The 11428-nt window shown below is 32.4% G+C and overlaps 2 protein-coding genes across 2 annotated transcripts; one reads left to right on the forward strand and one right to left on the reverse strand.

Moving 5' to 3' along the window:
• Positions 1-876: 876 nt before the first annotated feature.
• On the forward strand, positions 877-1794 carry LOC107950467 (PLAT domain-containing protein 3). The gene is made up of 2 exons (XM_016885314.2): positions 877-1043; positions 1135-1794. Exons 1-2 carry the CDS (start codon positions 975-977, stop codon positions 1597-1599), a joined length of 534 nt encoding a protein of 177 aa, XP_016740803.1. The 5' UTR covers positions 877-974; the 3' UTR covers positions 1600-1794.
• A 107-nt stretch (positions 1795-1901) lies between these two features.
• On the reverse strand, positions 1902-5068 carry LOC107950466 (protein SCO1 homolog 2, mitochondrial). Its single transcript, XM_016885313.2, has 7 exons — positions 4804-5068; positions 4185-4320; positions 3997-4072; positions 2676-2876; positions 2498-2587; positions 2275-2407; positions 1902-2173 (listed from the first exon to the last, which is right to left on the reverse strand). The coding sequence occupies exons 1-7, from the start codon at positions 4872-4874 to the stop codon at positions 2059-2061; spliced, it is 822 nt and encodes a 273-aa protein (XP_016740802.1). The 5' UTR covers positions 4875-5068; the 3' UTR covers positions 1902-2058.
• Between the last annotated feature and the right edge of the window lie 6360 nt (positions 5069-11428).

The following is an 11428-nucleotide window of genomic DNA, read 5'->3' on the forward strand; positions in this document are numbered from 1 at the left end:
CGGATTGGATCTTCAAATTAGGTTTATAATTTATAGGTCTATAATAATGGGTGTTTGATTTAAGAAGCGATTTTTTTTGAAGAAAAATACTTAAATTAACAGGAACCATAAACAACAATCACACATAATAACACAAACAATAAATAAAACCGTACAAATTAATTCACAAATGACATTATTTGCAAAAAGAGCCCAATAGAAGAGAAAGGCAAACTAACAATAATTAAAACACTGAAAAAAGATGCACCACATAGATAAAAAAAAAGGCTATAATTATATCATATCCCACCATTATCAAAGCAACTTAACGATAAACACCGATTAATCAACTATTGCTAGAAGTCTCTAAAAAACCTCAACCTATCCCTTATAATCTCGAAGCGCAATAATACGAATACTATTACTGATCCCAACAATATTCACTAAGAGAGAATTACATATACCCTTGTCATTAGTAACAATGCCTATAGCCCTTAGCATTCTCTAAGAAGGGGCACCAACCACTAGTAAATTAGTTACTTATAAATGCTTTCAAAATATTATTAAAAAAATTTTATTGATGGTTTATCATTTCATAAAATTAATTAAAATTAGGTGATATAAAAAATGATATTTAATTAATTATTTATTAATAAGAAATATATTTTAAAATATTTTAAAAAAGAAAGTTAATAAAATCTGTTATCTTTTTTGCTCCCTAAACCTCCAATTTTGCACAATCCTCCTTTTGATCTTTTCAAAGACCCCCTTCTCTCCCTAAGGACACTCTATATCACATATTCATGTTCTATAATCACATATAAAAATAACATTTGACAAATTTAAAGTTGAATCCTAATTATTAGGATCTATATCACTATTCTTAATTTGCAATCTAATTTATGCTATATATATTCATAAATTGCATATTTGTAAGAACTTTCAAAAGTTAAAAGCATATTTATACAAAAAAAAAAAAGCTTTCAAAAGTACCAATGGCGACCCCGAAGCAGCTGATATTGCCTTTCTTCTTCCTCCTCTCCTTATCCTCCATTGCTCTTTCCGTAAGTAACCCTCAACGCCTCCACCATTGCACTGTTACTCCGTTATCTCCGTCGCATCTACATCTCTAACTTCTCTTTTTTGTGCATGTAGGAAGGCGAAGATTGCGTTTACACGATCTATATAAGAACCGGAACCATCATCAAAGGTGGAACCAACTCCATCATCAGCTTGAAACTCTATGATGCCAAAGGTGAATACGTCGAGATTGAAAACCTAGAAGCGTGGGGAGGGTTAATGGGGGAGGGGCACGACTATTACGAACGTGGAAACTTGGATATTTTCGCAGGCAGAGGACGTTGTTTGGCCTCGCCTGTATGTGCCATGAACTTAACATCAGACGGTACGGGTCCTCAGCACGGATGGTACTGTAATTATGTGGAAGTCACCATGACTGGCATCCATACCCCTTGTAGCCAACAGATGTTCGCAGTGGAGCAATGGTTGGCATTCGATACTTTACCTTTCGACCTCACCGCCATTAGGAACTATTGTTCGGCTGAGCTTCGCACCAATCAACAACATTCTCAGGAGATGCCTAGTAGATCAAGCACCTGATGAGGGCTGTTGATTAGTAGGGATTATGGTCTCTTAATCATATCATCAGCTACAGTTTCGTCATTTTATGGGAATTTTTTTTTTAATTTAGATTAAATTAAGGTTCACATGACATGACATACATGTGTGTGTCTGTGAGTTAAAATTTGTTCTTGTTGGAAACTGGAAACAGAGACGTCATTCTTTTGTTCTTTACATCAGTTTTTCTCTTACCAAACAGACACTTAGCCTCACACAATAACAACACTCGGGAAAAGGAAATTAAACCAAGGATCACCAGCTTGTCAGCCAAATTCTCAACATCTTTAAATCTTCTTATGATTTCGAATTCAATTCCGCCAATCAAGTTCATGAACTACATCCTATTCATATTCAAAAATTGAATTGTCCTATGAGAAAATCGAGCTATTCCAGAGAAAATCGTAGGGTAAGGGTTGGTGCCAACAGTTTTTGTGCTACTCAAGCATTAACTTGGTGTTTCTTCAATTCCTTCAATATTTCCTTTGATAGTTGTTCAGCATTGTACTCTACTCCAAAGCATCTTACAACCTTCATTTTCGGGTCTATCAAATACCTGAAGTATTTAAAACCAAGTTGCATCGGGTTCTTGAGTTAAATATATATTTAAAATAAAATGAGAAAAGGGATTTCTAAGTGTTAATGTTTGGTACGTACATGCTGTGAGAAGACTCGACGAGGTAATCATCTCCTTCTTCTTCAACCTTCTTGAAATAAACACGATATTCTTGTGCCATTTGCCTTACAGCACTAACAGGTCCTCCCAATCCCACTATTCTTGGATCAAACTCTGCACTTTGAATGTAAAATTGCTCAATACATGTAATTTAAGCACAAGTAGGTTATTATCATCATGCATTCAGTTACAAGTTGTACGAACCTTTGAGGTAAGCCCGGAGTTGCGCTGGAGTATCACGCTGAGGATCAATTGTCACGAATACAGGTAAAACCTTCAAATTCTCTTTCGATTCTTGAACCAAATAAAACGCAGAATGTTAAAGACTAATATTATGAGTCTAACAGATATATATAACTAAATCTTTGTCGAAGGGTTATACCTAATGTATCTATAGCCTTTGCCATTATCCGAACTTGATCAGGTCCGATATCAGGAGACGATGTATAGCCAAAGTACAAGAGAACCCAGTTTCCAAGAAAGTCCTGTTCATTAACAATCTGATTTTCCGAATTAACCAAAGTGAATGGGCCGCCAATAATTGGAGCTGCTGCAGTATCACTACCGGTATAGCTGTCCTTGCCTGCCGAACATAAACAAAGAAGCATGTTAAAGATAGGACTAGTCATGCTTATAGAGAGTCCTTTCTACATCAGCAATACGACTAAACACCAAAAATTACTTACAAATTTTGGATGGATCTTTAAAACACAAATTGATGCAAGCAAAAGATTATTTTTGAATTATGTAAAGACAAATCACTTCAAGTAAATGAAGATATACATGCATGTATTTTGCAACACACCCTAATAAGAACCAAACAATAGACTATCTACGAACAAATTTAGTAACGCACACTGTGTCAGTTGTTGATTTATCGACTCCAAAGGTTTTTGCAACCTTTGACCTCAAGTTCATTCTTATAGACAGATTTAAGGTATCCCACAACTGGACACTTATTCCGTACTATTCATTATGTATGGCCACAAACAATATAATACATAGAGACAACTTCTAATGCCCAACTTCTCATAGTAGTGATATGTCACGAACTCGTCCATGAGACAGATAAAATGGAAGAGCTACACTAAAGAATTTCCTTACCACGAAATTCCAAAGTCATGGGACAAACATAGTAATCCAAAAGAAACTTCCGAAAGCATCAAATGGACCTACGATGACAGCATTTTGGTTCAATTAGCCTCTCTTTTAGTCAACCTCCCTCACCTACTAACCATTTAAGAAAGTATCGTAAAACAAACAAATGCCATAAAGCTGTTTGAAGACCTCCTATTGGGGCCTTTCTTAGAAAACTAGTAACACAATGCTACACAAACGGAAAAAAATCTTGTTACATTTTAGTACGAGCATAAACAAAGAAGCACAATAACAAAAATAAGTAAGTTGAATCAAAACTGGTTGGCAGAAGCTTCCCAACAATTTCGAGCACATGTATTTAAGCACAACTGCAGAAGAAGTCATCTGAACCATACATATGAAACTCATGATCAACCAACCATTAGCTCAAGCAAATCATTGCCTGTCTCATCAAATCTCATAGTTTTGCTTTGGAAAAATACCAACCATAAACAAATTATGAAACTTCATTACATGAAAGAACAGAAAATGTGGAGTTTGTACATATCCGAACAACCTAGTTCCCATCTCCTGGTCAATAACAACAATAGAAGATAAATATGTACCTATTTTAACTGCTCTTCGCTCGTCATTGTAATGCAGAAAAGCTAGCAATCCACCAAATCCTAGTAAAATAGGTGGCTGCAAAAAATAAGGATCCACATAACCGTTAGCTACATGTTCCTACTTTCTATTATCTAACAAAAAAGTTCATATACAAACAAGCAATCGCGAATAGGCTAATGCAGCATACAATAATATAAGCACCCGACGAGCGAGAAGCCTGTGTTTCAACATTCACAACAGGATGACCAGTTGGCTTTTTGTAATAATTGTTCTTTGCTGATTTGGTATAGCCACAAGATTGAATTCTCTTAGATGAACCAAACCTACATATCCATATAAACATTAGAACCTACAGCTTCAACAATTATACTAAGCATTGTTTCATACTGCCTAAAAGACTAAACCTATAAACAGAATGCTTCACATAACGAAAAAAGTTCAAATGATAATTACAGCAAAAACCCAAATCACCATTCATGGTCAAAATACATGAAATATATACAAAAATACTCAATGAAGAACAATTCTAGCATTAAAACCATTAAAAAGGAACTCACAAACTCGGGACTAATACCAATTTAAACTAACATTCGACTAAAAAACAATATCACATATCATGGATTGAACGAGATTCTAGAATGTCACTTAAAAAGAAAACTCAAGAGCATAAAGATCATAACTTTCTCCCTTTTTTTTTCTTTTTTTTTTTGTTTGCATATACAATGTCGAAAATGAAAACCCATTTTTATTCTAACATCAAAAAGGAAGAGAGAAAAAGGAAAAAGAAAAAGAGATTAGAGTGTGACCTTGGAAGAAGATTGGAAGCATGGGCGAAGCGGTGCTTGGCGGAAAAGAAAATGAAGCGGGAAATGGGCATATTAATGAATTTTAGGCAAGTATTTAAGAGAAATTACTATTCGGAGCAAAAGCCCATTTGTGATTCCTTCGTATTTATGCTTGTGCAGGCAAAATATGAAGAAGCACAATAGAAGGAAGGCAGGGCAACAGCTTCTTCTCTAGTTGAAACATGCCCAGAGACCAAGTTTATATTTTAATAAAATAAATGCATTTACTATTTAGTATTTACTCAGCTCTTTTAAATTAGAATTCTTTATCATTATACTTAAATTAAAATCCTAATAAAATAATTAATTAAATTTTTAATCGAAAATTACAATTAATTGAATCATTAAATAAAACCTAGCGATGAATAGAGAAAATTGGTTGATATAATTGATTTTTGAGCAAATTGATTCAATTCTTTATTCTGAATTGGTATCCAAATTGATTATATGTCTAATCAATCGATCTAATTCGATTTTAAAAACAATGTTTATTTTGGACTAATACCCCAACCCATTCTTGATATGATTGACAGATGTGATCCAGTTCTAAAAACAATGACATTAAGCAATAAAATATAGTAGTAATCAAGTTCAATTCAAAGTTTTAACTATTTCGCTAATTAATTTCAAGCCAGTGATACGGTATGTGTAACTAAAAAGCAATTAGTGGTTGAATTGGTTAGGCCATCAGTTAATTGATCCAATCGGTCCGTCCAGTTCAATTAAATAAATCATTAAAATTTCATAAAATTAAAAATCCGATTCAATGTATTCATACCAGTTTCCAAATCAATTAGTTCAACACCCTTTCTTCAAAGCAATACCAGTCCAATTCCCAATTCAACCGGTCAATTTGATCTTGGTTCAAACAACTTTGCTAAAAGGGCCTTCAAAAGTAACATATATATTTAAATTGTCATTGTTTTAATTAATATATTTTAAATTCATCCTAAATTTCAAAATATTTGAATTGCCAAAATCATGTCACTAGCTCAGTGACAAACTTGTGTAGGTTTCAAGTTAATTAGTATGAGGTCCAGGGTTTGATCCATATGTTTATAAACACTTTCCCCCTGCTCCTTTGTATTATAGTTGTTCACTTGTATAAAAAAAAATTCTAGAGTATCAAATATTTATTAATCAAGTTTTTTTTTATCATTTTAGATGTCATCTTAAGCGTTAAATACTATCACGAATATGACATTGTTGAGAAATGTGCTCATATTGTAGTAAATATGTAATTATTTTCTATTTATTTGAACGATAAATAAAGTTAATTTCATATTTCACTATTATGTCATTTGTATTTATGTCTTTTATATTTTACATGCATAGTGAAATTGTAACAAGCAAATATTAGCTCATTAATTATCTAAGTTGAAACTGAATATAAGTGGCATTGTAAGAACGTTTACATTGCGAGAAAGACAACTTACTTCAGTAGATAATCTAAATAAGTTCGTAATCCCGTAAAAGAATTGAAGTGAGCATTTGATTCAAATACCGAGAAAGATTATTATGTCTGTCGAAACCCCTTTTAAAAAACAAAAATTTTTAGTTTCGACTTAAAAATAAAAACTGGAGTCGCCACCAACCCTTTATTGAGGTGTGATTGGATCACCTGAAAGCAATTTTGGTCTACGAGTTTTAGAAAAAAAAACGGGTTCGGGAGTCAGTTACATACGAGGAAGGGTTAGCACCCTCGTAACGCCCAAAATTGGTACCAAATTAATTATTTAATGTCTTAAGGTCGAATGAATAATTTGCTTTCGTTTTAAAAACTTGTCTCGAGATAATAAAATGTCACATCTAGTGAGTTAGGACACAACCCTTTGAGTTCTCGAGAGTAAATTTAAATCTTGAAATGCTTACAAATTTATTAAAAAAGATGTTCGGCTGTTTAAATTCAACAAAAAAACTAAAGCCCAGTAAGTTAGGGCACAATCTCCTCAAGAATTTCAAACGCCGAATATTTTGAAAACTCATGTATAAAACAATTTTAGTAGTTTAAATAAATCAATAATATATTTAAAGAGTAAAAGTATTTTAATGTAAATTGCTCACGTATATATAAAACAATATTATATAAAAATTACTTTCATATAAATCTTTGAACATAAAAAAATATATATACATATATATAATGGATTTTTAAAGAAACATATTCTGCAAAAGAAAAAGCACCGAAATATATGCATTATACTAGATTTTTAAAAAAAGAAATAAAATAATACATTATAAGATAAAATAATAATATATGACAGAAATGCATGCAAAAAAAAAAAGGTTAGATAAATTGTTATAAAAATATAATAACAATGGTAATAATAAAGATAAGAATGATAATAATAACAGCGAATATTTCAAAGCTTTAGATATATATAAAAAGTAATATAAACAAGTACAATAGTGCAATAATAAATGTATTAATAATATTTAAATCAATAAATAAACAAGATGACATAAGGGGAAGAAAAAAAAAACCGCACCATGGGCATATATAAAAAAATGTTTTAAAGTTTATTTCTTAATGCAATGATTGAAGGAATAATAATAAATACAAATGTGTATAGGTAAACAGATAGAATAATAGATAAATAAAAACCTTGGATTAAAATGCAATTTAAATAATACATTGGGGGCCAATCTAGGAAGAAAATAAATGATAGGGTCGATTGGGGATTAAAACAAATCGCGCGCAAAAGTGCGGGGACTGAAAAGAAAATTATTCCCATCACCGTTTCGCACCGTTTCGCACAAGGATCTGATCGAATACCGAGCGAAATTCTGGGGCCAAATTTAAAAAATTTAAAAAAATGGGAGGGAGTAAATTAAAAAAACGAATAAACGCGGGAGGGCCAAGGTACCGCCGTCTGCGGTGGCCGAAAAACGAAAAAGTCATCATTTTTCTAATTTTTCCATCCCCGTGCCCACGGAATGCCGATTTTCATCGGAATCAGCACCTCTCTTACGGAAAAGGTATGATTTTTACCCTTTATTTTTTGTTTTCTTTCGAAAATAAAAAAAAAAGTAAAAACAAAAAGTAAATAAATAAACTGAAAAACTACCTTTGAAAAAGGTTTGTACTTGAATCGATTTTGCTCTATTTTCTTTTCATTCATTCGTAAGTATCCCAATATACAAAGATTCGGGTCTTTATATAGCCAAAAAAAACTATTATCCTATTTTTTTGTTATTATCTCCTACTATTTTCTCTCTATAGGACTCCTTTTTTGTTATTATCTCCTACTATTTTCTCTCTATGGGACTCCCTTTTTGTTATCCGGGCTATGTAAATGGTTTTTTAGCCAGACCAAAATTGGCCTATTACAATGTCGTCTACAATTCTAATTGGGGAGATGGTTAGTCCTGGTTATCGGAGCAGTTGACTCCATGAGTAGAAACATAGATGTATTCATTGGTAGAATGATACATTGGACTAGACTCAAGATGAATTAATTCTGAACATGTTTGTGAATTAATTCACTTGTGACGTTCATGGTGTGATTTACCAAAATCTTAAGTTAGTCACTGACCATGCGTATGTAACTCATATGCTTTGATATAAGTGGAGGCTTATATTCTAAAGATACATGACTTGTATATGGCATGACTTTGCTAGCAACAATAGAATTCATAGTTCAATCAAAGAGTTAATGATATCCTCTCATTGGCATTGTGTGAATTGATAAATATAGAACGTGGCCACAGGTTGCTTATTCTTGAACGAGCAATTTATCACAGTCATTTGTTGACAGTGGTCATATTAATCATTAAGAAGACACAATGGTGACAATGAGATAAAATAGGATTGTATTAAGTAACGGATTTAACTCAAAAGAATCAAGGATATCATATAAGGGTAACACACACATGACGAGGTCATTGGACAAAACATTTGGATGAATTATTTTCGTAAAGAGTATACAATAATGAGTTTTCAATCATAGTACTTCTTGTGGACTGACTCCACAATTAAGTAGTTGCAAATTATCAAAACGATGTTTCTGAACATAATTGCAATTACTAGAGCCTAATTGTATATGGTTGATTGGTACATCCGTTAGCTCAACAAAAACTCAATCGAACTACATTTGAATCAAAAGAAATTCTACGATTTTTGGAAATAATTTAATTGAGTTGATTTATTTAATGTGGAATTAAATTAGGTGGTCATAAAAATTGTTCAACTAGAAAATTTATTTAAATAATTTTCTTGAAAAATTAATTTGGAAAATCTAAGTAATTTTTGGGAAAATTAATTTTGATCAAATAAAATTAAATTAATTAAAATTAATAAGATAATTTTGGAAATTAATTTTCAAGTCAGACAATTGGCCTAATAGGTAATTGAACTTGAAATTTGGACCTAAGATCATAAATTGGGACCGGGAGCCTGTAATCGAGACTAAGAACCAAAAATTGGTCAAACTGGGCTCGGTATATGAAAATGGGCCAATAGTCTAATCAGTGGCTAGACCGAACCGGTCGAGTTGTCACTGACTCAAACAGAACTGACAGTAACCAAACCATCTCGGGGTGCCGTAAAGGTGTCGCACTTGCATTACCGAGACACGGCGGTGCCTGCAGCTGCATTGGCGACGTTCTAGTGGCCGACGGTGGTTAGTCTTCGATGGTTGAGTAATGGAAGAGTTACACTTCTACTAGGATTCTACAAAAGAATTTAATTTCAAATTAATTATTCTAAAATTAATATTATTTTAATAGTTTAATATTTAATTTAATTTAATACTTATCTTAATAGTATTTTATTAATTTAATATTAAAGTGATTATCTTAATATTAAATTTAATTTAATGTTTATCTAGTAAATAAACTTTCTATTATTTTAATAAGATTCAATATTTAATTTAATTTAATATTTATCTTGATAAATATTATATTAATTTAATATTAAAGTGATTAAGTTTACTCGTAGTTAAACTATCTAAACTCTCCCTATATAAAAAAAACATTGGATCATTATTTTACACATACTTGAATTCAAAAGAAAGTTGTAGAGATAAAATTCTCTAAAGAGATTGTTTCAGAAAATTTCTAGAGATATTCTTTTGATTTACAACTTGACCCAAAAGTTTAGAGAAATTATGAAATTACCCCACTGGTAATTTTTGTGAAAAATTTTTAATTCAAAGCGAGCCCATACTCAGAAAATGTGAGCTTGAGGATAATGGAAAAAACTACTTAGTCGAAGCACTTATCCTAAACAAATTGAAAATGTACAATTTTGATTAAGTGTTTATTACTTTAGATATCACAACCAAGATCTTGCTTTAGAAAAAAAATTATAACTCTGGTTTTTCCCTAAATTTATTTTCTGCAACGTTTTCCAAACTCGTTTTTTTCCAACGTACATTAGATACAAATTGATTGTGTAGTAAGTGTTAACATAATTAAAATTTGATCCAATTATTTTAAACGTGATTTATGTCATGTCCAAATTATAATTCAATGCTCAAACTAACGACAAGGCTAACAAAACAATTAGTTGGTATAATAGGATATTTTGAGGATTCAATTAAAATATATTAAAGTTTGAGACCCAACTTAAAATCTATATTACAATTTGACTAAGTACAATGAAATTAGCCATTTCTTTGTTGCTAATGAGACCGATTCCTAAAAGTATTACCGTCACATTTGTACTTAGGGCTAAAAAGAAAACAAGAAATCAAAAATCAACTCGAACTGTGGTATTTGAACAACTTTTGAAATATAAGTTTGTTGATACGAGTTGATAACAAGGCGGAAAGGATGGTAGAGGGGAGTATTGATTCACCTGTGTTAAATGGAGAATCGATATCAAGAATAAGAAATAGGAGAAGGAAAAGAGAATGATGCTCTAGGGTTGCTAAGGAAAAGAGTCGATCCTTGGTTCTTTGTGCACTTAAGGTTATATACGGGGTTACCCCTTGTCTTGTAATGTCACGTGACAGTACTTTGTCCTACATGGTTGTACAAGTCTGCTAGGTGCTAGGGTCGTTGCAAATCAGTTGTCACCATAAAGTGTACTGTGTGGTTTTGCTTTAACATTCTCGTCCTTGGGGTTGTACAAGGAAATTATGTCTTAGTGGTCCTAGCGAAGGATGTGTAGCGAGCTATATCTAAGCTAACTTAGACAGGATTCACAAATAGTTACCTGAGGGTGCGAAAGTTGCTTACGGACCTTTCCTAATTGAGGATTATATGCGGGCCACTCCTAATGGAGGGTCATTTACAGACTTTCCAATAACTTGCCACGTGTCATATTGTGGTGGCGGTATAACACCAGTAGGTCTGGCAAGATGGTTACGTCAACAAGTCTGGTTAGATGGTATACGCCAGTAGGTCTGACGAGTTAGTATTCGAAAGTTGATTTGGCGAGCTAATGTTCGCCAGTGGATTCAACAAACTGAGATCGCTAGTGGGTCAGGCAAACTGTGATAATTATTTTAGGTCGAAAGTCAAAAGTAAGAGTTGTAATAGCCCGATTTTTAGAAATGTTGAAAACAGTGGTACGAGACCACCAAATTTAGAAAATAAGCTCGTAAATTTTATTATTTAATAATTACGAGTCAAATATGAT

This window comes from Gossypium hirsutum, chromosome D03, assembly GCF_007990345.1.
Source record: "Gossypium hirsutum isolate 1008001.06 chromosome D03, Gossypium_hirsutum_v2.1, whole genome shotgun sequence".
Lineage (NCBI taxonomy): Eukaryota > Viridiplantae > Streptophyta > Magnoliopsida > Malvales > Malvaceae > Gossypium > Gossypium hirsutum.

Excerpts from the sequence above, each read along its gene's own strand:
- LOC107950467 (XM_016885314.2), top strand. The coding sequence starts at position 975 with ATGGCGACCCCGAAGCAGCTGATATTGCCTTTCTTCTTCCTCCTCTCC. Across the intron at positions 1,044-1,134 it reads TATCCTCCATTGCTCTTTCC|GAAGGCGAAGATTGCGTTTA; the intron begins GTAAGTAACCCT and ends TTGTGCATGTAG.
- LOC107950466 (XM_016885313.2), bottom strand. The coding sequence starts at position 4,874 with ATGCCCATTTCCCGCTTCATTTTCTTTTCCGCCAAGCACCGCTTCGCC. Across the intron at positions 4,321-4,803 it reads GCTTCCAATCTTCTTCCAAG|GTTTGGTTCATCTAAGAGAA; the intron begins GTCACACTCTAA and ends ATGGATATGTAG. Across the intron at positions 4,073-4,184 it reads CGTCGGGTGCTTATATTATT|CCACCTATTTTACTAGGATT; the intron begins GTATGCTGCATT and ends TATTTTTTGCAG.